The sequence below is a fragment of the Carassius gibelio genome, chromosome B15 (assembly GCF_023724105.1).
Source record: "Carassius gibelio isolate Cgi1373 ecotype wild population from Czech Republic chromosome B15, carGib1.2-hapl.c, whole genome shotgun sequence".
NCBI classification, from domain to species: domain Eukaryota; kingdom Metazoa; phylum Chordata; class Actinopteri; order Cypriniformes; family Cyprinidae; genus Carassius; species Carassius gibelio.
In genome coordinates this window covers 14,493,751-14,517,901 of record NC_068410.1, presented here as the reverse complement: position 1 = coordinate 14,517,901, position 24,151 = coordinate 14,493,751, and the positions used below count along the sequence as shown (strand labels likewise).

The 24,151-nt window shown below is 36.5% G+C and overlaps 1 protein-coding gene across 2 annotated transcripts; it reads right to left on the bottom strand.

Moving 5' to 3' along the window:
* Positions 1-2,348: 2,348 nt before the first annotated feature.
* On the bottom strand, positions 2,349-23,765 carry LOC127972267 (alpha-2-macroglobulin). 2 transcript variants are annotated; one of them, XM_052575660.1, is made up of 35 exons: positions 23,599-23,765; positions 23,276-23,456; positions 22,847-22,997; positions 22,696-22,748; positions 22,443-22,463; positions 22,164-22,332; positions 20,427-20,511; positions 20,236-20,347; positions 20,001-20,121; positions 19,642-19,751; positions 19,279-19,437; positions 18,824-19,045; positions 18,523-18,735; positions 16,523-16,672; positions 16,247-16,435; positions 15,989-16,085; positions 15,726-15,884; positions 13,339-13,432; positions 13,012-13,237; positions 10,903-11,029; positions 10,703-10,824; positions 9,609-9,660; positions 9,426-9,509; positions 9,165-9,341; positions 9,001-9,076; positions 8,678-8,834; positions 8,270-8,344; positions 8,029-8,191; positions 7,753-7,946; positions 3,760-3,972; positions 3,552-3,673; positions 3,353-3,443; positions 3,197-3,259; positions 2,960-3,065; positions 2,349-2,880 (listed from the first exon to the last, which is right to left on the bottom strand). In XM_052575660.1, exons 1-35 carry the CDS (start codon positions 23,685-23,687, stop codon positions 2,840-2,842), a joined length of 4,464 nt encoding a protein of 1,487 aa, XP_052431620.1. In that variant the 5' UTR covers positions 23,688-23,765; the 3' UTR covers positions 2,349-2,839. The 2 variants fall into 2 exon arrangements, with proteins under 2 accessions (XP_052431620.1, XP_052431621.1); XM_052575661.1 differs by lacking the exons at positions 2,349-2,880; positions 2,960-3,065; positions 3,197-3,259; positions 3,353-3,443; positions 3,552-3,673 and adding an exon at positions 7,606-7,666 and having other exon boundaries at positions 3,823-3,972.
* Between the last annotated feature and the right edge of the window lie 386 nt (positions 23,766-24,151).

The window sequence follows — 24,151 nt, the reverse complement described above, 5'->3', positions numbered from 1 at the left end:
TCCTGGTTTGGATGTCTTGCAGAGAGGGGAGAGATGTTCTGGACATGTGCTCTGCTACTCTTTGCAGGGCATTTGAAGGTATTTGAAGATGCTTACTCTCTTCACTGTGGTCCCGTTAATGATGATTGGGGTAGATCCGCTGCTGCCTCAAAAAGAAAAGAGTTATTGTAAAATATTATTACAATTTACAATATGAATGTTTCTACTGCATTTCTGAACAAATAAATGAAGCATCAGACTTCAAAACCAGAACAAAATCTTTCCAACCCCAAACAGTCCTCTAGAACAGATATTTAAGGAATCTGAGGTTTTAACCTGCTTGATTTTTATCAGCATTTGAACACTTTGCAGCTGCTATCACTCCAAGTCTATGGATTATATTTTTACTGAAATGAAGTGTCATTAGTCACTAAACATTCAGTCCAATGACATCCTAAAATAATTCACTGTTGACAAGTTAACATTAACTAAAGTACAATGCACATAAATGTGCACATAAATGTGCATTGTACTTTAGTTACTGTTGACAAGTTAACATTAACTAAAGTACAATGCACATTTATGTGAGACGTCCACAGAATGTAATGTCATTTACATTCCAACATTTGTCATTTAGGACAGTCTCTGACCATACCCCTGGAGCAATTTTAGGGACAAGCGCTGTTGCAAATGTCCACCTTTAAAGTATGAACATAATTTATCCACACAAAGACCCACATACACACACACATTAGTCAAAAATCTTCAGAAAAAATAAATTACACATCTTGATGCATAAAGAACAAAAAAAAGTTTACAGGAAAGTGATCCTTTGGGTAAGCAGATCACCGAAATGTAACTTTTGGCCACCCAGACTTGAACTTTCTGTAACACAAAGTTTACACATAATGTTTTTGTTTGTTTGTGTTTCCTACAATGACAAAATTAATTCTACACCTGTTGATATGTAATGCATGGAGGTGGACACTGCAGTTATCCTCATATATCCACTGTTATGATTATTAAATTGAAAAATAAATTTGGTAATTAAACCAAATGTTTCAATTGCATTACATTATTTGGATTAACGTTACACATAAAAATAGATAACATTTAAAAATTGTTTTGAAACAATGACCAGCTTTGTTAAAGTCAAGCATTATCAGTTAGGAGTTTTAACTAAGACTCATTCTTATGGAACACTGTACTAAATCTATTAATAGTTATTGATCGCTTAAATATCAGTGCAGTTATAATACATAGGCCTGCATATTTTACGTAACGTTAGTAACAATACCTGCTTAGTCTTCAGTGTCCGTAATCTGCAGCGTAAATCCTATATGTATTGCAGAAATATTTAGCACAAAAGGGTAACAGACACAATAAAGATGTAATTTATCTGTGCTGCTAATGCTGTCTTAACGTGCTTTCGGAATAATCGTAAATATGAGTTTTGAAGGTAAAAAAAATTGCACATGAATGTCCTCCCATTTTCAAACTTCAATGCAATGAGCTTGTAATCATGATTTAACTACGTCAAGACTAAAACATCAACCGCCAAGATACTGCACTTTTTCGCAACTTGTAATACGTTGTACAAGTAGACTTACCCCTTCAAACTCCTCTTTCCTGATGCTGAAAAGCCTTGGGAAATTGACGTTGTCTTTTTTTTTTTTTTTTTTTTTTTTTGTAGGGAGGGGGGGATTAGCAGCGTGCATTAACCCCATGACATTAAATAAACCAATCAAAAGGCTCTGGAGGTTTGTACAGCCCACTTGGAGCTGAAGTCCCACCCATTTGGAGCTGACCCGCCCATTTGGAGCTGGCTCCGACCTCCGTTTATACCTATCTCGGTCGTGCTTGCTCAGATACACGCTGCTTTGCGAGGAGAGAGTGTGCACACTTAAAACGTGTCTCCTCTCACTTAAACTGCATCCTGTTCACTAACAAATTCACTCTATGCTCATGTGTTAGACATGAATTATTTTCGCACGTTTTTATTTCTAGCCTTTTACCGCAGTGAGAACGCTCTGATCCGTCAACATTGGCTCAGAAAAAAGGCGCATCACAGACAGTGTGTGAACCTGGAGTTAGGCATATGCGCACGCTCAAATCGTGATTTTAGGACGTTTTCTTTTAATCGCACAGCCCTAGAATGGACTGGAAATGGACAGAAAATAATTGGCGGCCCACCTGCAATACCACCGGACCACAGGTTGAAAACCACTGTTATAAGTAAACCTCTAGGAACTATTAAAATAATTACAAAATCTATAACACTGATGTGGACATGAACTTACTGGCCTTACTAATATTATTATATATTTTTATATAGTATGAAAATATTAAATAATGTCAGGACAAAGATGTTCATTTCATATTTATTTGATTGAGTGATGTTGTGGAGATATTGATAGTTGATATCATCTAAAAGAACACTAAAGGGTACTGGGCAAATTTACTGAACATTTTTCAATCTTTGTTTGCTCTTTTCACAAATATAGAGTAATCTATTCATAATGACACTAACAGAGAATAGGTAAACAGCAATCAAAACAATTATATTTGCTATAAAGATAATGTGTTATTAAAAGTTAATGACTAACAAGCATAATATTTCTCTAAAATAATAATGCCTCTATGAGCTAAGGCTTACATACATCTCAATATTTGTGTGCTTTATAATAATAAAACACAAATGAAAAGCCCTAATCATGCATGAAATAATTGGGAACCTAAAAGACAATACGAAAACGAAAGCTTTCAGGTACATAACTATACATGCCAATTCAATTTAATAACCTAAAATTATACACTGAATTGGTGTAAAGACATGTTGTCTCTTCTGTGGCATCCTTCCTCAGGCACAGTGATTAAAGTATTCTGCTTCAGATCGCTCACCTGCAAACAAGATTTAAAAAGCTTCAAAGGTGCCAAGACTTAATTTTGTGTAAATAAGTGCTCAGTAATTTAGACTTACTGGTCTGGTAATAATCATAGACTTTTACAACAGCCGGCTTGAGGTTTTTAACTGAGAAGATTTGTTTAATGCGTAGTGTTTGGCGAAGGAACATGTTCTTTTGGATCTGTTCATAATGGATATATTCATTATAACTTATATTTAATTAATCAGTGCTATTAGGTTTTAAAACAGATTTGATAGTTGTTTTTAATCACACTGGTTGTCATTATAAACCATACATGTCATCATTCCCACCTCTTGAAGATACATGATCACGTGGTCGTCTTTGGATTCAACACGATGCACTGCTTTCTTTAACTGTGGAAAAACAGCATAAACTTAAAATATTAGTAAACATTTGGGGAAATGCATAGCTTTTACTGTCCTGGATGGTAACTTAAACTGCCTCACCACATCCAGGGAAGAGGGCTCTAGTTTGAAACCAGACAAGAGTTTCATATCTACAATGACCATGTTTGAACTGTCTTGTGTCCCAGTATAACTGAACAGATAACAAAAAGTTAAAAAATATAGAATACTACAATAAACAACTAAAGAATTAAATCCTAACGTGCTGAGAGCTAAGGTGTAAATTAAAATCCACTCTTACATAATATCTAATACGACATCCAGAATTTGTTCTTTCCCGCTCTGACACAGACCTTCAGTCCTAGAAAAGATTTGTAATGCCTTAGAATCCTTGGGAGTGGGGATATTGTAGAAAAGAGTCATCTAGAAAAGAGTCACAGAACATTAGGACATCTCTTTAAGCTGTCGTCATAATGTGGTTTTAATTTGTTTTGCTGCAGTTCACAGACCTGCAGAGACACACAGGCTGAGCCCTTCACTTCAATGCTGTATTTGGCTGGGACGTCCTGCAGCTGCTTCTCCTGGTACAGTAACTTATTGTCCTGATTGACATCAAAGAGGTGAGTGTCTGCTGCTGACTGTACAGTCACTGTGCTGGAGCCGTCAGAGCTGAACACTTTGGTAGCGTACAAAGACAGAGCCTGAAGAGCCACCACTGTGTCCTGAGAAATAAATGTGTTCAGTAATGTGACTTTTACCCATTATTCAGCAATCAAGTCAAGTCACCTTTATTTATATAGTGCTTTAACAATACAGATTGTGTCAAAGCAGCTTTGCAGTATTTAAAAGGTATTTAAAGTAGTGTGTTTATAATGACAAAAGGACAATAGTAAACATTCAACTTTTAGTTAGAGGCAGTTCATCATTAATTGCAGACTAGCATAAAATGATAAAGGTTTTAGTTGTCACACTATGGGGCCGATCATAGACCCGGCGCAATGTGACGCAAGGCGCTGTGCAAGTGTGTTTGCTAGTTTCAGTCCGGCGTCACATTTTCCTGTCTAGCGCCGTCGTTTTAATTAGCAAATGCATTTGCACCCATAAAAAATATTTTTTTTACAAAAGTTCAGTACAGCACCTTTAAAGAGCGTGTTTGTAGAAAATGTGCCTTTGGGAGGGTCCACAGTGCGCATTGATTTTGCTTTTTACACACAGGGATGCGCATCACACAAACATGCCAAATAACAAAAGGATTACGGTGTAAGAATATTATTGTGTAGGCTACATATATATAAAATTTAATGATGGATAGTCATTACGTGAATTAGAATCAGGCAATTCAGCCTGTTACTACTTATAATGATGAATGAAATTTAACAATCGTGTCAATAGACACGCATATATATTAACTGACTCATCGTGCGGAGCTATTTGAAAGACTGAAAGATTGACTGGCCACTTAACAGGTAATTTCAGAAAAACATCACTCGTTGAACCCCTCAGTTTAATCAGTGTGTTTAATAAGTCAGTGTATTCCTTCTTGTCCCATAGATGATTGGTTTCTTTGCTTGAGAAGCATTCAGCTTTTCCGCCAACAAATTCCGCCATGTAAATACCGATAAGGAATGGGAGATGACACTCTGGTTGGTTTATTGAACGCTATGCCCATTACTTATTAAGAGAATAAGGACAACCCATTCCAAAAATGCGCCCTGCCGCACAGACTGTTTTTCCGCTTAATACTTTACATTTAGATCTTTAAAATAAGGCTCTGTATCTCCCAATATTGCAATTTAATCTTTCTCATGTTTCTGCATGTTGTTCTTATTTGTAAGTTGCTCATTAAACCTTTGTTTAGATTTCCATTGAATGTCATTTATGCTGGGCAACAGTGTGTAAATGATCACCTTAGCAACAGATCTATGGTTTACTTCACCCAGAAAAAATGATGCTTAACCTGTTAACTGTCACTCACGTTTTTGAAGATAGACATGAATGTGCATGATGCAAACCTAAATATTTATAATTCATGACTGAAAACATTTTGTAACATGACTTTGATGTACCATTTACATGGTAATGCAATGTCTGATTTTAAAATGGGTTTTGAAGGATGAATTTTGAGATTTTATGTTTTCAAGTGATATATAACTTCTTATGATTTCTAAAATGTGATAGAGAAAAAGGCAATGAGGAAGTCTATTTTTTAAACAAAGGTCAAAGCTCCTTTTGTAATGTAAATTTCTGAGGGTGCACTCTTGCCATAAATTCATCTCTTACTTTTCCTACATAATTTTTAACAAAAAATTTTGGTAAAATATATATTTGGGAGTCTTAGACCGTTCCAACGATATATAGTTTGTCAAGATTAGATTAGATTTGATTGTAATATAGTATTACGGGACGGGGTGACAATTAACAGGTTAAAATTTAACTGAAAACAACTGAAAATTGATCTGATGCATTAATTTAATTAATCTTGTGAATTGTTTTCCACCATATTGTGTGACCCTTTTTTGGTGAAAGTTGAAACTATGAGAAAACCATATCAGTTTTTTTGTAGAGCTATACCAATACATTAAAGGGCTCATATGATGCGATTTAAATTTTTCTTTTCTTTTTGGCGTGTTACAAGTTCTTGTTGCAAAAAGAAGATCTGTAAAGTTGCAAAGACTAAAGTCTCAAATCCTAAAGAGATATTCTTTATAAAAGTTAAGAGTCAACAATTCCTTAGCTAAAACGGCTCATTCTATCACACCCCCACATGTCTATGAAGATTTGCATAATGCCACCCAAATGTTCACGCAAAAGAAAGAAGGCATAACTTTTATTTCGCTGTTGCAGCTGCGGCCATGTTGTAAAGATGCTGTGTGTTTCATTGTAAAAGTGAAACTATTTTGTTTGCCCTTCCAAAAGAGGACACAACTAGAAATCAGTGCTTAAGTTGTATTTATAACACTGTTCCAGAACAGTTTAACCCAAATATTCAGATGTGTGTAGCACATTTTATGGAGAATGAGGACGGTTTCCTGAACCAGTAGCCTACAATGAGTCTGTGGAACAAAGTTGTTATTATAAAGTGAGGCTGTTCCAACTTTGGAAGGACAGTCCGGCGCTTCTGACTTACAGCTTGTACTGTAAGTAAATTTTTTCTATATTTGAAGAATTTATCACTGACTATTCAAACGTGAGTTTTGAGCAGTGTAGAGTAGGCATGTTTGTTGTTTCTCTGATCACAAATGCAGACATGGATTTATGTTTACGCAGTGCGATAAGCAACGCAACGCATAAAAAAATTTGTCCCCTCTGGATACAACAAATACCTCGTTTGTCATGTGTTTTATTGGTTTTGTCACATCTTGCTGGAAGACAGCACCACAGTATGGTAAGGGGCGTAAAATTTCCGTCACAAGCTTGAGGCATTTAGCCAATCACAAGCACTGGATAGCTGGCGAATCAGTGTACTCCTCGCTTTTTCAGAACGATGAGCTTTGTAAATATCTACGCATCCCAGAAAGGTAGGTCATAGAGGAGCAACAATAAATGTACATTATATGGAAAATAATGTGTTTTTGAACCTTAAACCACATAAACACATTACATTACACCAAATACATCAAATAATATTCATTTTAGCAAACGTCATATGACCACTTTAAACCACAAAATAATGCAGTTCTTGTTGTTCACACAGCACATCACTGATGCAGCATTAATTTAGTTTACTGATATAAAGCAGTAGCATGTGTAAATTAGCTAAACATGCATTTCTCAGTGTTGTCTATGCTCTTCTACGAGACATTGTGAAGATAATGAGATACTGATACCGATTCAGACTTCTCATGTTTGCTACAGACAGACACTGAATCTTGACTTGTCTCATATCATAAGGCACTTGGTGATGACCAACTCTAGTTAACATTGTAATGTAATTTTATCGATTAATTAAAAATGAATTTTTTGCCATGATTCTTTTTTATCAAAAGTTCGAATTAGACTCTTTGACGATATGCCAATGAAAACTGTAAAGATAAAAAAATGATCCCACAGCATGTCAGCGCATGTGATTAACCGCTCACGTGTGACATGTTCATATCGCTAGGCACCATTCACACAGAATGCACTTCTGTGTTGACAAAGATGTGACGCGGGCAGTAGAATATGAAAAAAATGCAAGAAGATGGAGTTGAACTTTTCTTAACTTGCACTGCATTATTAGAATACTATAATATAATACTACTGTATCTCTGATATTTCATGTTTTCATATATTAGATTTCATCACGGTGACAGACTGAAAGCTGCTGTTCATTGTGGTTACTAATAGTCACTTCAGTCATATTTTATTTAAATTACCTTGACTTTTGAGAATCATATTGTAGTTACATTTTCAAGTTGATTTCCATATCGCCCAGCCCTATGTAACAGTACAAGGTCATCTGAAAGACAGCGAGAAACAAACTTGCTGTCAGTTATGTGTTTGATTTGAGTAGTTTGAGTCACCTGTGTGGAGGAGAATCCTCCATAGGCATTCTGCTGCTTCACAAGCCAGCTGACAATCCTGTTAGCAAAGCCCAGATCAGCTGTAGTGAGTGAATCAGCAGAGAGAACAGCTAGCAGCACATATGAGCTGATCTCCACTGCCAGAGAATCAGAGTCATCAGCAGAAGCAGACTGAGACCAGTGGAGATGAGACCCTTTAAAAAAGATTTGGGATCCATGATAAATGAGATTTACACTTCAAAGTGTGACAAGCATAACTTATTACAGATCCCTTACCTTCTGAAATCCCAATGTCCATAAGCTTTTTTAAAAGATAGTCTCGAGTCACTTTGTCTCTAGCCAGACTGAAAGTGTAGGCGAGCAGAGCAGTGGTGTAAGTGTTTCGGTTATCACCAACAAAACGCTTTAAGTATGACAGACCTTTGCTCACAGAAGGATCCTACAACAGAAACAGTTGAAGATAAGAGCTTTATAAAATAGTGCAGTTTATGCTTGAAAACATGTAGACTGTACTGACCGTAACGGATGTGTTCAGCTCGAGAAGTGATGCAGTTATATAGGCAGTTATGGTCACATTGTCACTTACACCACCCTAAAAAACACAGATAGCAAATAAAGGCATCTTTTATCAAAATGTAAATTTTTAAATAAGCAATTTTGGCTTTTTATAACAAGACAACCAAACTTGAACTTGAATATATTTTATTTTATACTATGGGATAAGAATGCTCTTCATTAAAAACATATTCTTTGAAAACAAATTACATTTACAATTTGTATCTTAAATAAATATCTTGTTTTAAGAATGTTTAGATATTTTCAGTGATTAAATTGATTGATTTTTTTTTTCCACAGAAAACAAATGTTAATTGATTTATAATGAACATAAATAAACACTTCTCATATACTTTGCAATTTGTTTTACCTTCATTCTGTTATTGAAGAGTTTTCCCCTGGTCTCATATAAACCGGCTGGTCTTTGGTGGCGTATCAGCCATTGCTTTATATTCTGAATTTTTTGGGGGTCAATAAAGATGTACCGCTGTGCTTTCCCAAAAGTCCTCAGCACAAATGCGGTCAGCCTGTTAGTTAAATTAAATTTAATACATTAATTCAGACTCAAAACAAGACTACAAAGATTTTTGTAATTCTAGATTTTATTACAATATTTCCATTTGAAAAAATATTAATTGCTGGACATTTGGGTTTTGTGCAATGGTTAATCTATGAGGTTAAAACAGTTCATACCATGTATTTCCTTCTCCCTTTTTAAATGTAGTATATGATCCATCCGAGTTCTCATAGTTGAGTTGTCTTTGGTACCCTGATCAATATTTTGGATCAGATTATTTTCCTCAAATGTACTGAAAAACATTTTAAGCAGAATTAAATTATTGTGATTGTCATCTCACCGCTCTTAAGGAAGCCGGTGGCTCTCTCTCGGATGGCTGAGGTGAGCTGTTCCGTGTTTTCCAGATACTGCAGAATGTAAATATTGGGAGAAAGAACTGCAATGTTTTGTTCTCCACAGCCGTACGGCATCCGTAGTAATCCATCAAGATTCCTCAGTGCAAGACCCAATATGTCTCCTGCAAGATGATGATTGTACATTTCTACATTAAAAATATTTACAAGACAGTATTGATTTTAAGTTATGGCTTTTTTTTCTTCACCAAGCACTGAAACAGTAGCTCTTCCTGATCCCGCTATCATATTTTTGGGAAATGTCAGCTCTACTTCCTCTGAGAGGTTTTGCCCTGTAAATGGAGGCACAGAAGCAATTCATAAAGTTGGAAGCAGATTTAAAATGATCTTTTTGAAACATTGTATATGGCATAAAAGTTCACAAATATTACCTTTGGGACAAAGCAGCCAGCTGTGGCTGTTAGTCTTTTCAATTCCTTCAGCCTGAGGAACATAGGTTAATGTTAGCACAGTTTAGCTTTTTTGGACTTTAACTGCAATATAAAGGATGAGTTTTAGATAACAGACACTGAACAAAATTAATAAACGCAACACTTTTGTTTTTGTCCCCATTTTTCATGAGCTGAACTCAAAGATCTTAGAATTTTTCTATGTACACAAAAGGCTTATTTCTCTCAAAATATTGTTCACAAATCTGTCTAAATCTGTGTTAGTGAGCATTTCTCCTTTGGATTCTTTTTCGAAAGAATCCATTCATCGCACAGGTGTGGCATATCAAGATGTTGATTAAACACCATGAATATTGCACAGGTATGCATAAGGCTGGCCACAATTAAAGGCCACTATAAAATGTGCAGCTTTACTGTATTGGGGGGTTAGGGAGGTACAAAAACCAGTCATTATCTGGTGTGACCACCATTTGCCTCACACAGTGCAACACATCTCCTTCATATAGAGTAGATCTTGTTGTTGATTGCAATGTTGTTCCACTCCTCTTCAATGGCTGTGTGAAGTTGCTGGATATTGGCAGGAACTGGAACACACTGTTGTATATGCCTATCCAGAGCATCCCAAACATGCTCAATGGGTGACAGGTCCGTTGAATATGCTGACTATGCAAGAACTGGGATGTTTTCAGCTTTCAGGAATTGTGTATAGATCCTTGCATTGGGGCCGTGCATTATCATGCTGCAACATGAGGTGATAATGATGGTAGATAAATGGCACAACAATGGGCCTCAGGACCTTGTCATGGTATCTCTGTGCATTCAAAGACCAGCATGCCCATGGGCGCAAAAATTAGTGCAAATGCATTTGCTAATTAAAAGACGTGGCGCTGGATGGGAAAATGCGAACGGCGCCGGACTGAAACTAGCAAACACACTTGCACTGCACCTTGCATCGCATTGTGCCGGTGTATTATAGGGCCCTTTGAGTTCAGCAAAAACAAAATTATTGCATTTATAATTTTGCTCAGTGTAACTTGCATTTATGCATTGTTTTTGCATAATATGTTTTTACCCACATTTACACGCAAGCTTTGTGTGACTGTGTCAATGCGTCCTCTCTCTGGCACGCTCACAATCTCATTGTCACACACAGTCTGGGACGACTCAGCCTCTGCACTGACTGTAATATTCAAGACTCCTACAACACAAGACATGTACGTGAAGATACAAACATACACAAACACAGAGAAACAATGATTCAGACTGGAAAACTCACCAAGAACAGAAGGAGTGAGAATCCATTTAAAGGTTTTTCTTCCATTAGCACACAGACAGGATGAATACTGTTCTTCAGAGGAGGCTTTGAGAGTGTAGTCTGAGGAAGGAGCTGGAGTCACTTTAACCTGTCAATCAAACACACACGATTAGTGGCAGGGACAGCTGATGCAAAAAAATATTTTGGAAGGCACAAAAAACTGAATCACAATGGCAATGCAATTAAGGAATGAAATGGTTAAATAACCATTTAACAAGTGACATAATGGACCCTTTTCATATTTCCGGAATTCTCAGCAGTGGAAGTCATCATGGTTGGATTAATTTGAAGAGCAGCAAATAGGAATACCACAAATATAATTTTGTATTCACATTTGCTCAAATAGCAAAAGAAAAACTCCACAGACCACAATAGTGTTTTCACTATTTTCAAAAAAGAAAAAAACAATTAAAAGAGAGACTGATAACGCAGAAGAGAGAATGATGTTAAATTTACCGTCTCTCCATTAGATGCTACATTAGAAACACCCTCACATGAGCCTTAACTAGTTTATTTGTAATTTGATGCAAAGGTGATATAATACAAATTATGGTGTTATATATATATATATATATATATATATATATATATATATATATATATATATATATATATATATATATATATATATATATATATATATATATAAACTTCCATGAATTGAAATGCGTCGTCACAGTCATGTGAAAAGGGTCCATAATGAATCATTAATGCTTAAAAGTGGAAGTTGAAAATTCTAATGTTAAAGCAGAAAATAAGATACCAAATCAGTGTATCTTAATATGGGTGTATTATCAGTAAAGTAATCACTAAACATTTATAATCATTCCAAAAAAAAAAAAAAAAAAAAAAAAAAAAGCATAGGATAGTAAATCTTCAAGATCTTAGTTTAAAGTCTGTGAAAATAGTTCAATAATTTGACTTAAAAAAGCCCAATATATTAATAAGCAAAAACTGTGATCTCCTAATTACTTATAGACCATAACTTTCTTTCTTTTTTTTAAATCTTAAATTTAATGGTATTGACAATATATTTGCCAAGTTGTCAGGCATAACTGAATGATCTGGTCTGGGGCTCAGAGCGGACCGTCTGAAACAAGCCAATCAGAACTCAGACACTCAGACCTAGTAGACAACATTTGTGAAAAAATTTAAGTGAAAGTCATGACATTAGCCAAGTATGGTAACCCATACTCGGAATTGGTGCTCGAAATACAGTTCTGATTTTTGATTTTTAAAAGGTGCTAACATTACAACCTGTTGGCAAGTTTATTTATCTAGCACATTTCATACACAATGGTATTTCAATAGTATGAATGAATAATGCAATTTCATCATTTTTTTGCAATATATTTAACTTAGTTTTAACATGGTGAAGTAGGCTTTTTCCTTGGCTAAATTAATCGGGGTGGCGCCCCCTATTGACCAGCTGATTCTTTTTTTTGCCATATTTGATATGATTGGATAAGACTGAGGGCCCTATAATACACCCGGCACAATGCGACACAAGGCGCAGTGCAAATGCAAGCATTCGCATTTTCCCATCCATCGCCACGTCATTTAATTAGCAAATGCATTTGTGCTCATTTTTGCATTTGTGCTCATCATGCCAAATATTAAAAATTAAAGGATTGCAATGCATAAGATTTTTTTGTAGGCTAATTGAATATATATATATATATATATATATATATATATATATATATATATATATATATATATATATATATATATATATATATATATAAATGCCTAAATATCATAATGGATAATCATCACATGTATCACAATTAGGCTATTTGCTCGTACACGAGCAGCTCAGTTTCATCTTGGAGACGCGCTCTATCTTTGCGCTTGCCAAATTCTGCCGTGTAAAGCACAACTGGGTCTTACAGGGAATAGAAGACCAGACTCTGATTGGTTTATTGCACGTTATGCCCCAAAACACCCATTACTCATTAAGAGAATAGGGACAACCCGTTTAGATCATGCGCCTGCGCCTGGGTGCGCCGTGCGCCTTACACTTTGCATTTGGATCGTTAAAATAGGGCACTGAGTCTGAAGTCACACCTTGATGCATTTGGACAGATAGTTGAAGACAGTGGCCTTCAGCTCAAAGATCTCCCCACGGATGATGGAGTAAGGCAGAGAGAGCTCCAGGAAGAAGGGCTGGAAAACTGTCAGCTGAGCAGGAGGAGCCAGACCCAGACCTTTGGAGGACAGACAGAAGGCCTCCGTCTTCCAAGAGGTGATGGTGTCAGGAACCGTGACAGGAACCTGAGCTGATCCAGAGTCCCTGAAGATAAATTTATGAACATGACTTATACCAATCAAGTACCAAAAATATTTTAAGTTGGTGGGTAGCACCTTCAGACATCTAACCCATCATTCACTCACCCCATCTCAACAAGTTCCCAGATCCAAGTTTCTGGGAAGAATGTGCGAATGGTTTCTTCAGGAATTTCTTCAGGTGTGTTTTCAGTTTCTGTGCCTGGGATGTTTCAGATCCATGAAATTGACCATTAATAATAAAAAAAAAAAATAATAAAATAAAATAAATAAATAAACAAATAAACAAGGAAATTCTGAATCACTCCATTATGAACTGTAATTAATTATTATTCTTATTATTACTGTTGTTGTTGTATTTTACAGGAAAAACAATCCTATTATTTATTAGTCTTAATTTTTGCTTTCTAAATGTAGAAAACCACATTTCTATACTATTCTCACTAAAATTTTAGAAAATGGCTTAGAACATTAACGGCAAACCCAGCTAACTATAATTTTATATGACTTGTGTATTAAACTTATCTTTAAGCTAGTGTATCTCATAAGATGAATTTTCGAGCCATCGAGTATTTTATCACTGCAAAATTAAAACTAAAAGCACATTCTGTGAGTAGTTTTCGGTGAGGGGTATTTTATTATTATTATTTTTTAATTATAGCTTATAGGATAATAATATATAAGCTAGGTCATTCACTTTGAATTCATAGTTTTGCTTTGATGACATTAATTAGAATCAATTAAAATCTGGGCAAGTAAATATTCAAATGCTATGTAAATCATAGACAAAGAATTTCAGATGAATGTATTTTACTGGGGTTCTGCTTTGTCTATATTTCGTTAATTATTTAAATAATTATAAAAAAATACTATTTTAAATAGTTGATTAAGCTTTTTATTATATATATATATATATATATATATATATATATATATATATATATATATATATATATATATATATATATATAGTGACACTATTATATGATGTTTATATAAAGGCTATTTAACACAGTTGCTCCGCCCCAGACCTGTGTGTATCATGTGCCATTTCATACAGTCGATTGATGACTAATATGATACAGGGCAACAACTCTATGCCTCATGGAGCCTAGAGAATATCCCAAAAATTCAAGATATGGGGCAAAATGCCAGTTTGAGATTGTGTCTCATATTTACATTACATAATTAAGAAATATCTCACGAGCTGTAGGCTAAGCGCAATATCACACTAGTGCAAATGTGACACTCATCACAACAGTTCATTATGAAGTTAATATTGTGTTATTTCAGACTCAATGTTGTCTGCTTTGCTTTATTTTGCCAAACAGAAGATAAAGACAGAGTAGAACTGTTTATCTCCGAGCAACCCACAGCCGCATTTCATTTCTTAATCTATGTTTTGAACGAATTTGGTGAACCATTTCGTGCGTTGAACCATTGGCATATGATTTGGCTTTGAAGTGGTGCTGCACAGACCAATCAGTGTTTTACATCAAAGTACCGCGAGAGCGATTCAAAAGCACAAGGAGTTGTCTGCTCTCTAAGCTCTTGCGGTACTTTGATGTCACACACTGATTGGTCTGATGGTCATGACGCTTCAAACTGAACAAGCCTAATGATTAAACGAACCATACTGTACATAAAGAACACTTTACTTCACTCCTGAATGAATCAGCCATTTGAACGAATCAAGTGAATGAATAAATGACTCGATGACTTTACCAACACCTACTGGCTATTTTAGTTTTATTTTAATTTAGAGTATCATTTCATTAAATAATTTCATATTTTCATAGTAGTAATAATAAAATTAAGAAAATATATAATTAAAGTTATAGTTCACGCAACCAAAAATGACAATTCTGTCATCATTTACTCACGTGGTCCAAAAGAGTAGGCTATAGAGGAATACATTTCTAAAATTTCTAAAAATTTCTTGCTGAACCTACTTTTTGTATTGCCTGATTCTTTACACAAAAATTACTTTAAATTATCTTTTGTAAATAATTTCTCCAAATTTGATGTGCGATTAATTTGATTAATTAATCACCACATCATGTAATTCATTCGATTTTTAAACATTTTAATCGCTTACCAGCCCTAGTTTTAATTTCACATTTATGGAATTAAAATGATGTCCTTGCAATTTCACAATTGCCCTAACTGGTTTCATATACTAGCCACAAGTAATTTTTAGTAGTGTCTGGTGCTTGACAAGTGTTCATTTTGAACTTGAGATGCTAAGGGTGTCCCTTACACAACTGCTAGGCTATATGTTGCCACAGTGCAGTCAGAAGCAATCCGTGTATCAAATATGCATAGATTTGAAAATGCACCGTTTTAGAGTTTTAGTAATTGTTTTTTGCCATTTTGAGATGAGGGTCATGCTTCTCAGAGAGAGAGAGAGAGAGAGAGAGAGAGAGAGAGAGAGAGAGAGAGAGAGAGAGAGAAGAAGTAAATATATATAAACAGGGAGAAATCATATTCCTGACCTCCAGCTGAACCTCCTCGACCTATTGGACCCATTGGACCCATTGGACCCATTGGACCCATTGGACCCGGCTGACCTGGCGGACCCATGGGACCCATGGGACCCGGCAGACCTGGCAAACCTTCAACTTGAGGGCAACCAAAATCCATAAAACCATATCCTGGAATTCAACAGAACATTTATTATTACACTTTATTTTTAGAAAATGTCCATGGTGCATACACATAAAAAGAGAAGAGGAAGAAAAATAAACAGATTTCTTACTGTTGCACAGTTCCATTCTGTGATAAACTACATCTTTGATTTTAATACAAGACGGCATTCTAATGATCAAATTTGTTGCCACCTTCAGCCCCATGTTCTTATCCAGATGACAATGTAAAAAGATTAGAGACAGAATATGTTACTAAAAAAGTATTTTAGCTGCATCTGACTGCACACTTTCTTTGACCCAAATATTAATCACAATGAACCTTTCAAATAACACACGTTCCTCAAACCAAAAAGGTTTTAAACACTTACCCTGAATGTATTATAGACAGCATCTGCTGTCCTCTCTGAAAGGTCATAGTATGGGGATAACCGTCTATATGAACTATAGGGAGGTGAAGGAGGGAGATACCGGGGCTTTCTTATGGATCTAATATTTAAACAATCCTCTTCGTCTTCAATGTTATTTGGAAAAAGCCTGATTGGCAACAGCTTAAAAATCTACAGAAGGATGGCAGAAATACAGTGAATTTGTTATTTCATTGTGAAAAGTGACAGGTCTGAAGATAGGTCTGAAACTTAAATTACTTTTTCAGCATCTAGATGTTTTCCGGACTCTAGAATCCGGACGCTCTGATCTACAGCACTAAGTCCGCACAGTGAACCAGGCTGAGCTGAGATCTGGAGAATGTTTTCTTCACCAGGGACAGCTGTACTCGGAGAAAACCGCAGTGACACCTGTGACACACAGTGGTCCAGTCTTTAATTTTAAAACAAAATCAAAGTATTTCAACCAATTATTACTACATACTACAACACATTAATAATTACTACTACGGTTCATTTACTGTACATGTAATCAATACTAAATGCCTCATGCCTCAATTCAGCGTGGCATGGAGATGATCAGTTTGTGGCACTGCTGAGGTGGTCTGGAAGCCCAGGTTTCTTTGACAGTGGCCTTCAGCTCATCTGCATTGGTTGGTCTCTTGTTTCTCATCTTCCTCTTGACAACAGCCCATAGATTCTCCCTGGGGTTCAGGTCTGGTAAGTTTGCTGGCCAGTCAAGCATACCAACACCATGGTCATTTAACCAACTTTTGGTGCTTTTGCTAGTATGGGTAGGTGCCAGAAAATGAAATCAGCATCTTCAAACAGCTGGTCAGCAGAAGGAAGCATGAAGTGCTGCAAGATTTCTTGGTTAACAAGTGCAGTGACTTTGGTTTTCATAAAACACAATGGAACAACACCAGCAGATGACACTGCACCCCAAATCATCACAGACTGTGGAAACTTAACACTGGACTTCAAGCAACCTGGGCTATGAGCTTCTGCCTAACCTGATTTTACCAAGTGAGACATGTTCCTGGGACAACATCGTTGTTGACCCTGGAACAACATTGTGATTAACCAATCAGATTTGAAGAACCAGTTTATAGATTTTGTGAAGTTTATGCTTAAAATCAGTGTTTGGTGCTTGTACATCAGTGTCATTCATCTATCATTTCCTCTGATTTTAGGGATTACTCATGGTTAAGGTTAGGTTTAGGTGTAGGGATATGGTTAAGAATATATTTTTGGAGTAAAATGTTGTTCCAGGGTCAACAAAATATGTTGACCTAGGAACACATCGGACTTGGCAAAATCAGGACGTGCATGAGCTTCTCCACCCTTCCTTCAGACTCTAGGACCTTGGCTTCCAAATGAAATACAAAACTTGCTATCATCTGAAAAAAGCACTTTGGACCAATGGAAACAGTCCATTTCTTCTCCCTAGCCCAGGACATCTGACTTTGTCTGTGGTACAGGAGTGGCCAAACTAGAGGAATACGACAAATGTAGTCAGATTCCTTGACACGTCTGAGTGTGGTGGCTCTTGATGACTTGACCCCAGCCTCAGTCCATTCCTTGTGAAGTTCTCTAAAATTCTTGAATCCATTTTGCTTGACAATCCTCATAAGGTTGACGTTCTCTCGGTTGGTCGTGCATCTTTTTCCTCCTCACTTTTTCGTTGCACTCAGTGTTCTGTTAACATGCTTGGATACGGCACTCTGTGAACAGCCAGCTTCTTTGGCAATGAATTTTGGTGACTTGCACTCCTTGTGAAGTGTGTCAATGACAGTCAGAGACCATTTTGAGGGCTCAGGAAGCCTTTGCAGATGTTTTGAATTGATTAGCTGATTCATGTCATCATATTCTAATTTGCTGAGATTGTGAATTGGTGTGTTTGTTAAATGTGAGCCAAAATCATCACAATTAAAAGAACCAAAGACTTAGACTACTCCAGTCTGTGTGCATTTAATTTATTTAAAACATGAGTTTCACAATTTGAGTAGAATTACTGAAATAAATTAACTTTTCCTCAGCATTCTAATTTATTGAAAAGCCTTTATATAGATAAATTCTAGAAGTACTGTATTTCAACATTTTATCCCACACATACAGTATATTAATTTAGTGTGTAGCCATGTAAAAGGTGGGATAATGTACAGTCAGCTGGTTATTACACAAAATATACTCAATGACTGTACATTATCTTTACATACATGCAGTCACCACTGTAATTGTAATGGACTCAGCCAGCATACCTTGTTTTCAAAGCATTTCTCAGTTTGAAATGTTCTGGAAGCAGCTAGTACAGTTTCACTGGGCAGCACACAGTACGCAAGAAACTCCATCTTAGGAGCCATCCGGACATGAACAGGGACTTTAAACATCACTTCTCCCTCCACCACTCCATCAGAGCTTTTCACCTTAACATTTTCATAGCCTTGGTGTACTATCTCTTCTCTGGATGAAACCTGAAAGGAAAAAAAAGAAAAAATCCAGTGAATAAAATGGGTAAACAAAAAAAAAACGTGCAGTGTTGAGTTTAGTTTCTGCACCCACCAGGTAGACTATGGTAACAGAACCACTTTCAACAGTCTCTCCAGCAATAGTGTACTGCACGGTTATTGAGATCTCCTCCTCACATTTCAGCGGTTCCTCTAGAGCCTTTATAACCAGCTGACTCACTTTTTCTGGGCCTTCTTTGGGTTTTATTTGCAGAGTTTTGTGTGCAGAATCAAAATGGTATGAAGAACTAAACTGACTGTTTGATGAAGCATGTGCCTGTCAGAAGTAGATCAATTAAACACATGGTCAGAAAAACAAGCTGCAACTGACTAAACTAAATGCAGAAATAACTGAACGCTTAAGATTTGCACTGGTGAATAATACATATTACAACTGCAAACATAGGTGAAACATTTATTTCAGCAGTACTATGCTTGAATTCATCTATTATAGATTGGTCTAAATACAAATCATCACATACTGTCCACACATAAAACTGATAAGCTTACCGATACATGCATATATGTAGTTATTGTAAGGGATGTATTAATTGTGAAATGGGCCAACCCATTGATGTCTGTGGTAATTTCTTGAGGAATAGACAGGCCATGATGAACAACAACCTTAAAGTAAGGAATTGGGGTTCCTTTGGAGAGCTCAACTTTAACCTTTTGGAAAAACAGAACCTCATCAAGGATATACGGCAGTCAAATATACATTTTATTAACATAGCAACCACCTATTTTTATTCAATTAATATTTTATTTAAATCTTGTATTTGATTTATTCTAATAAAATGTAGTTAACACTGTAATGCAATTACTAATATTTGCAAGTAATTCATGTAATTAAAATTCAAAGGAACAGTACACCTTTGCTTGTATGACTGATCCTTTTTCAAAGAACTCTGGCAGGTTAATGAATTTGATGCTACCAATAGTATAGGTCAAAATCATATTTTCAGTCTTTTCCATAGAGATGTCTGGAAAAACCAAAAATGGTGAAATCATAGGAACAATTGGAGGGCATTATTTTAATCACACACACACACACACACACACACACACACACACACACACACACACACACACACACGCACACACACACACACATATTTTATATATATATATATATATATGTATAAGCAAGTATTAGTTTAATATCTATGATACTGTTTTTGTTTTTTGATTTATCAGTGATCAGTTGCATCAGTCTGTTACAGCATACACACCTGTTCCCTCCTCAGTTACTGATGCAGTAAAATCAAGAGACTGTTCCCTGTTATACATCTCCGATCTTTTGATAAAGACTGACATGGGAAACATCTCGGAGACACAGCCAGTCTCATTCAGCTAGGAAAAAAATAATTCAGAAATAATTACTAGCAGTTAATAATAATAATAATAATAATAATAATAATAATAATAATAATAATAATAATAATAAACACATTTAGTCATACTTACTAATGCTGACCTATTAACACAGAGTGGAGTTTGATACTGAGGGGCATACAATGGAACGGTTTTGCAGAGTCCCATCTTCACACTACCTTGTACAGGATGTCCATGGGTGTACCTGTTGAAGACATACTGTATATTAACTGATATTCCTGCTTAACAAAAGGTGTTCATATTTTATGCTCATATCACCTCACCTCCCACATACCCCCAGCTTTACTTCCTCTTCATTCGCTCTCACTGTCTTCGGCTTGTATAATTTCACTTCAAATTTCGGAAGAACTAAATCATAGAATAAGTTGTGATGTTAGCAATTTTAGCAAAGAACAAAAGCCAATAAAACTGATTCAGAGTAATAAACCAAAAAATAAAGTCTCTATTCCCCTGAAGTGCTTGTGTGTAGAGTTTCTCTGTTTTGCCACACTGTGAACTTTAAACTGTGGGAACAATAAAATGGTACTATAGCATTGTAAACACGGGTTGACACCAAACTGTTTCAGGACCCTTGATCTATGGGAGCATTGTGAAAACCCCATTTATGGAAAATCGTTGTTACTTGTGTAACCCTCATTCCATGAAGGAGGGAACGGAGCCGTCATTTCGTGACCAATGAGTTCGGAATCTCGCCAGAGAGACCAATCTGCTTCAGACTTCATGTTATATTTGCATCTGAATGCTGTGCTGCAGCATGGGTATAAATATGCAGCAGGTGAAATGCATAATATGGTTTTCACTGAGGAGCCAAGCCCACAACCTGGTGACTTAGTAGTGGTCCAGCAGCTGTGGTGACAGGACGTGAATTCTTTGTTCCCTCCTTCAAGAAATGAAGGTTAGTCAAGTTTGTCACTTTATATCTCACGTCATGACTGATGAATTGGGAATTCCTATCAAAGTGCCACTGATGCTGCCCCTTCCAGTGCTCTGTCTAAGCCTTCTGATATAAATGGGAAAGGTATTGTGCAGAGAAGGTCAATCACTGCTCTTCCTGCATAATCCACTCCTTGAGACTTTACAAGGAAAGTGGTGATTTTACTCTTGGTGCTTCTACCTGTTCGAGGTGAGAACATGGGATGATACCAGCTCAACACGAAGGCTATAGAATCTAGCAAACATGTTAAGGGTCATCCAGCTTGCAGTCCTACAAACTTCTGTCAGTGAGGCACAATGTGCCAGTGCCCAGGAAGATGAAATACTCTGGGTAGAGTGAGCTTGCAACATGAGTATTAAGGGCACGCCTTGTGCTTGGTAAGCCAAGGTGACAGCATCCATTATCCAGTTGGCCATCCTCTGCTTGGAGACAGCCTTCCTTTTCTGGTGGCTTCTGTAACAGACAAAGAGCTGCTCTGAAGTGCTAAAGCTCTGTGTTACGTCCATGAACAGTCGCAGAGTGCAGACAGGCAGAGCAAAGCTAGGACCTGGTCTGCCTTTTTCAGGGGAAAATTTCAGTAGCACTGCTGACCTGTCCTTGAACGAATTCAAGCAGCTCAACACTGACTAAGCACATTCCTCTGTGAGGTGTGCTGTCTGTTCGACCGAATGCAGCTCCATCCCGAGAAAAGTGATCCTTTGCACACGGATTGCTACAAAACACGGTTTAGGTTTACACATGAGCCTGCCCTCTTGGCAGCCTGGGAAAGCCTAGCCATCATCTCTGGGTCTTATTTAGACAGTGCTACCATACCCGGAGAGAGTGGAATTGCCTTCTGAAAATGTATTACATTGCACCTGCTGCCTATTCATACCCACACTGCAGGATGTAGCAGATGCAAATATTGCATGTCAATGTGCATTGGCTCATTTAGTTTACACTCAAAGTAGATTGGTCTCACTGGCGAGATTCCCAATTCATCGGTCATGACATGACGTCGAAAGTGACCAACTGAAGGGGAACCTTTATTTTATAGATCATACTGTAAAAGTAAGCTATTACTCACCATACTCCTTAACAAGAATTTTTTTTGTAATTGTTTGTTTGCTAGTCTCTACAAAAAGCTCGTATGAACCAACAGGTGCCTCTTGATTCAACATATGGGATAGTTGCAGAATCTTGCCATGGGTTGATGTGGCATTAATCCACTGATTAATCCGGTTCATTCGATTATCCTGCTTACAGTATATGAGAAGGCACTGAAGACAACCAACATGGCAATAACGGGAACATTTATGCAGGGAAATGTGTTGTTTAAAAGGGGAAAACAAATAAAGAAGTTTACCTGCACTGTTATGAGTTTGTACTGTGGATGAAAACGCATAACATTAGTCATGGTTTGCATAACACTCATTGATCAGATATTAAATTTTAACCTGCGGCTGTTTACTCTGAGGTCCAAGTCTGAAAGTGCATTTCAGGTCCTGTATATTTTTGAACACATTGAAATGCAAACATGACTAATGAGGTCAGCTAAAGATTGGACCAATATTATGCCATATTTACCCAAAATCCAAAACATAAAAATTGCAACCTACTGTTTCATCAACTGGTTTAAAATTTAGGTCCACTGTGAAAATCCTGAACTGAACTGTAAAATTGCGGAAGACATAAAACATTAAGGCCAGCAAAGCATGAAAGCAGACTGTATTCAGAGTGCAATGAAGCTGGATATAAAGAAAAAAATACCAGTTTGTCCAGGATTGTAGATTTGTTTATCTGTTTGAATTATTGTAAGTGGATTATATGACATGAATTTGACTTTTCTCTTTTCAATCATTTGAGTGTTTTTCCCTTGAGCTTCCACTTGGATCTCCTGCACTGAATCAGACTTAGGAGCCTGTTGATCACATGCAGTTGTATTACAAATCAGTATCATAGTGATTATTTTTAGTTTATATTAATCTATTTGATATTAAAATATTTAACTTGAAAAGATTCTTTGATTATTGTTTTGCCAGTCTCGATAAACCATATTTTTCATAACAATATTACATGGAATGCTCAAATACTCAAATTCTTCTGTATCTACAATATTTACAAAAGTAGATTTGTAAATGGATATGTTGTTTTAAACTAGCAGATCATTCAATGAATAATATAAATGTAATAGCAGGCCTGAAAGTCAAGGCAGTGGTGGAATTCCTTCTCAGTCCTCTCCTGTAGAAGTGTTCTCTTCTGGTTAAAGTAAACCAGAGAAATAGTAAGCTGCAAATTTTCTTCTGGTTTCAGAAGGCTTACACATAGTTTAGCTTCAGAGCCTGATCTTATAACACCTGGAAATGTCACCATGAACATTCTGCAAAGAAAAACTGCATGTGCTTAATAACCCCCTTTTAATGTGTGAAACTAATTATAGTTACTATGAGATAAGAGCATGCATACAAATACACACACATGAAAGGATAGGTTATATTAACAAAAAAGGTTATAACACTTACGGCCTAGAGGTTCCTTGATAGACAGAAATCAGTAGAACACATGTTATTAATATTACTCTTTTGAGTAACACAAGAAAAAAAGCCATCATGAAGGGATGTGAAGAACAAGAGTGTACAAATGTCTTTTAGCTTTTACAAACACAGTATTTGTTTATTTGACTGGTCACTTGACCTCAATGATGATTAACTGAAGGTTACTCACGTAACCCTTGTTCTCTGATAACATGACTGAGCTATCTCATTATGTGAATCGCCTCAGACGTGACCAATCCTGGAAGCACCATTTACACAACATCTGTCTTGCACCCTTTCAAGCACCCTTTCGAATGCTTAAATGAGAAATGGTACACCGCACAGTCTTATAGACTTAACTGACACCCGGCAGCCATTGTAAGTCCGGCAGACTGCAAGTGCACATAAAGAGTCACCGTTTATAATGGGATCTAAAGTTTCGTTTAGTTAAATGTACATTACTTGCATTGCCTTGGTCATTGACGAGTGTCCGGATGCAGTCTCAGATGAAACTCGTGATGGCTTTTGGTTTTGTGACTTG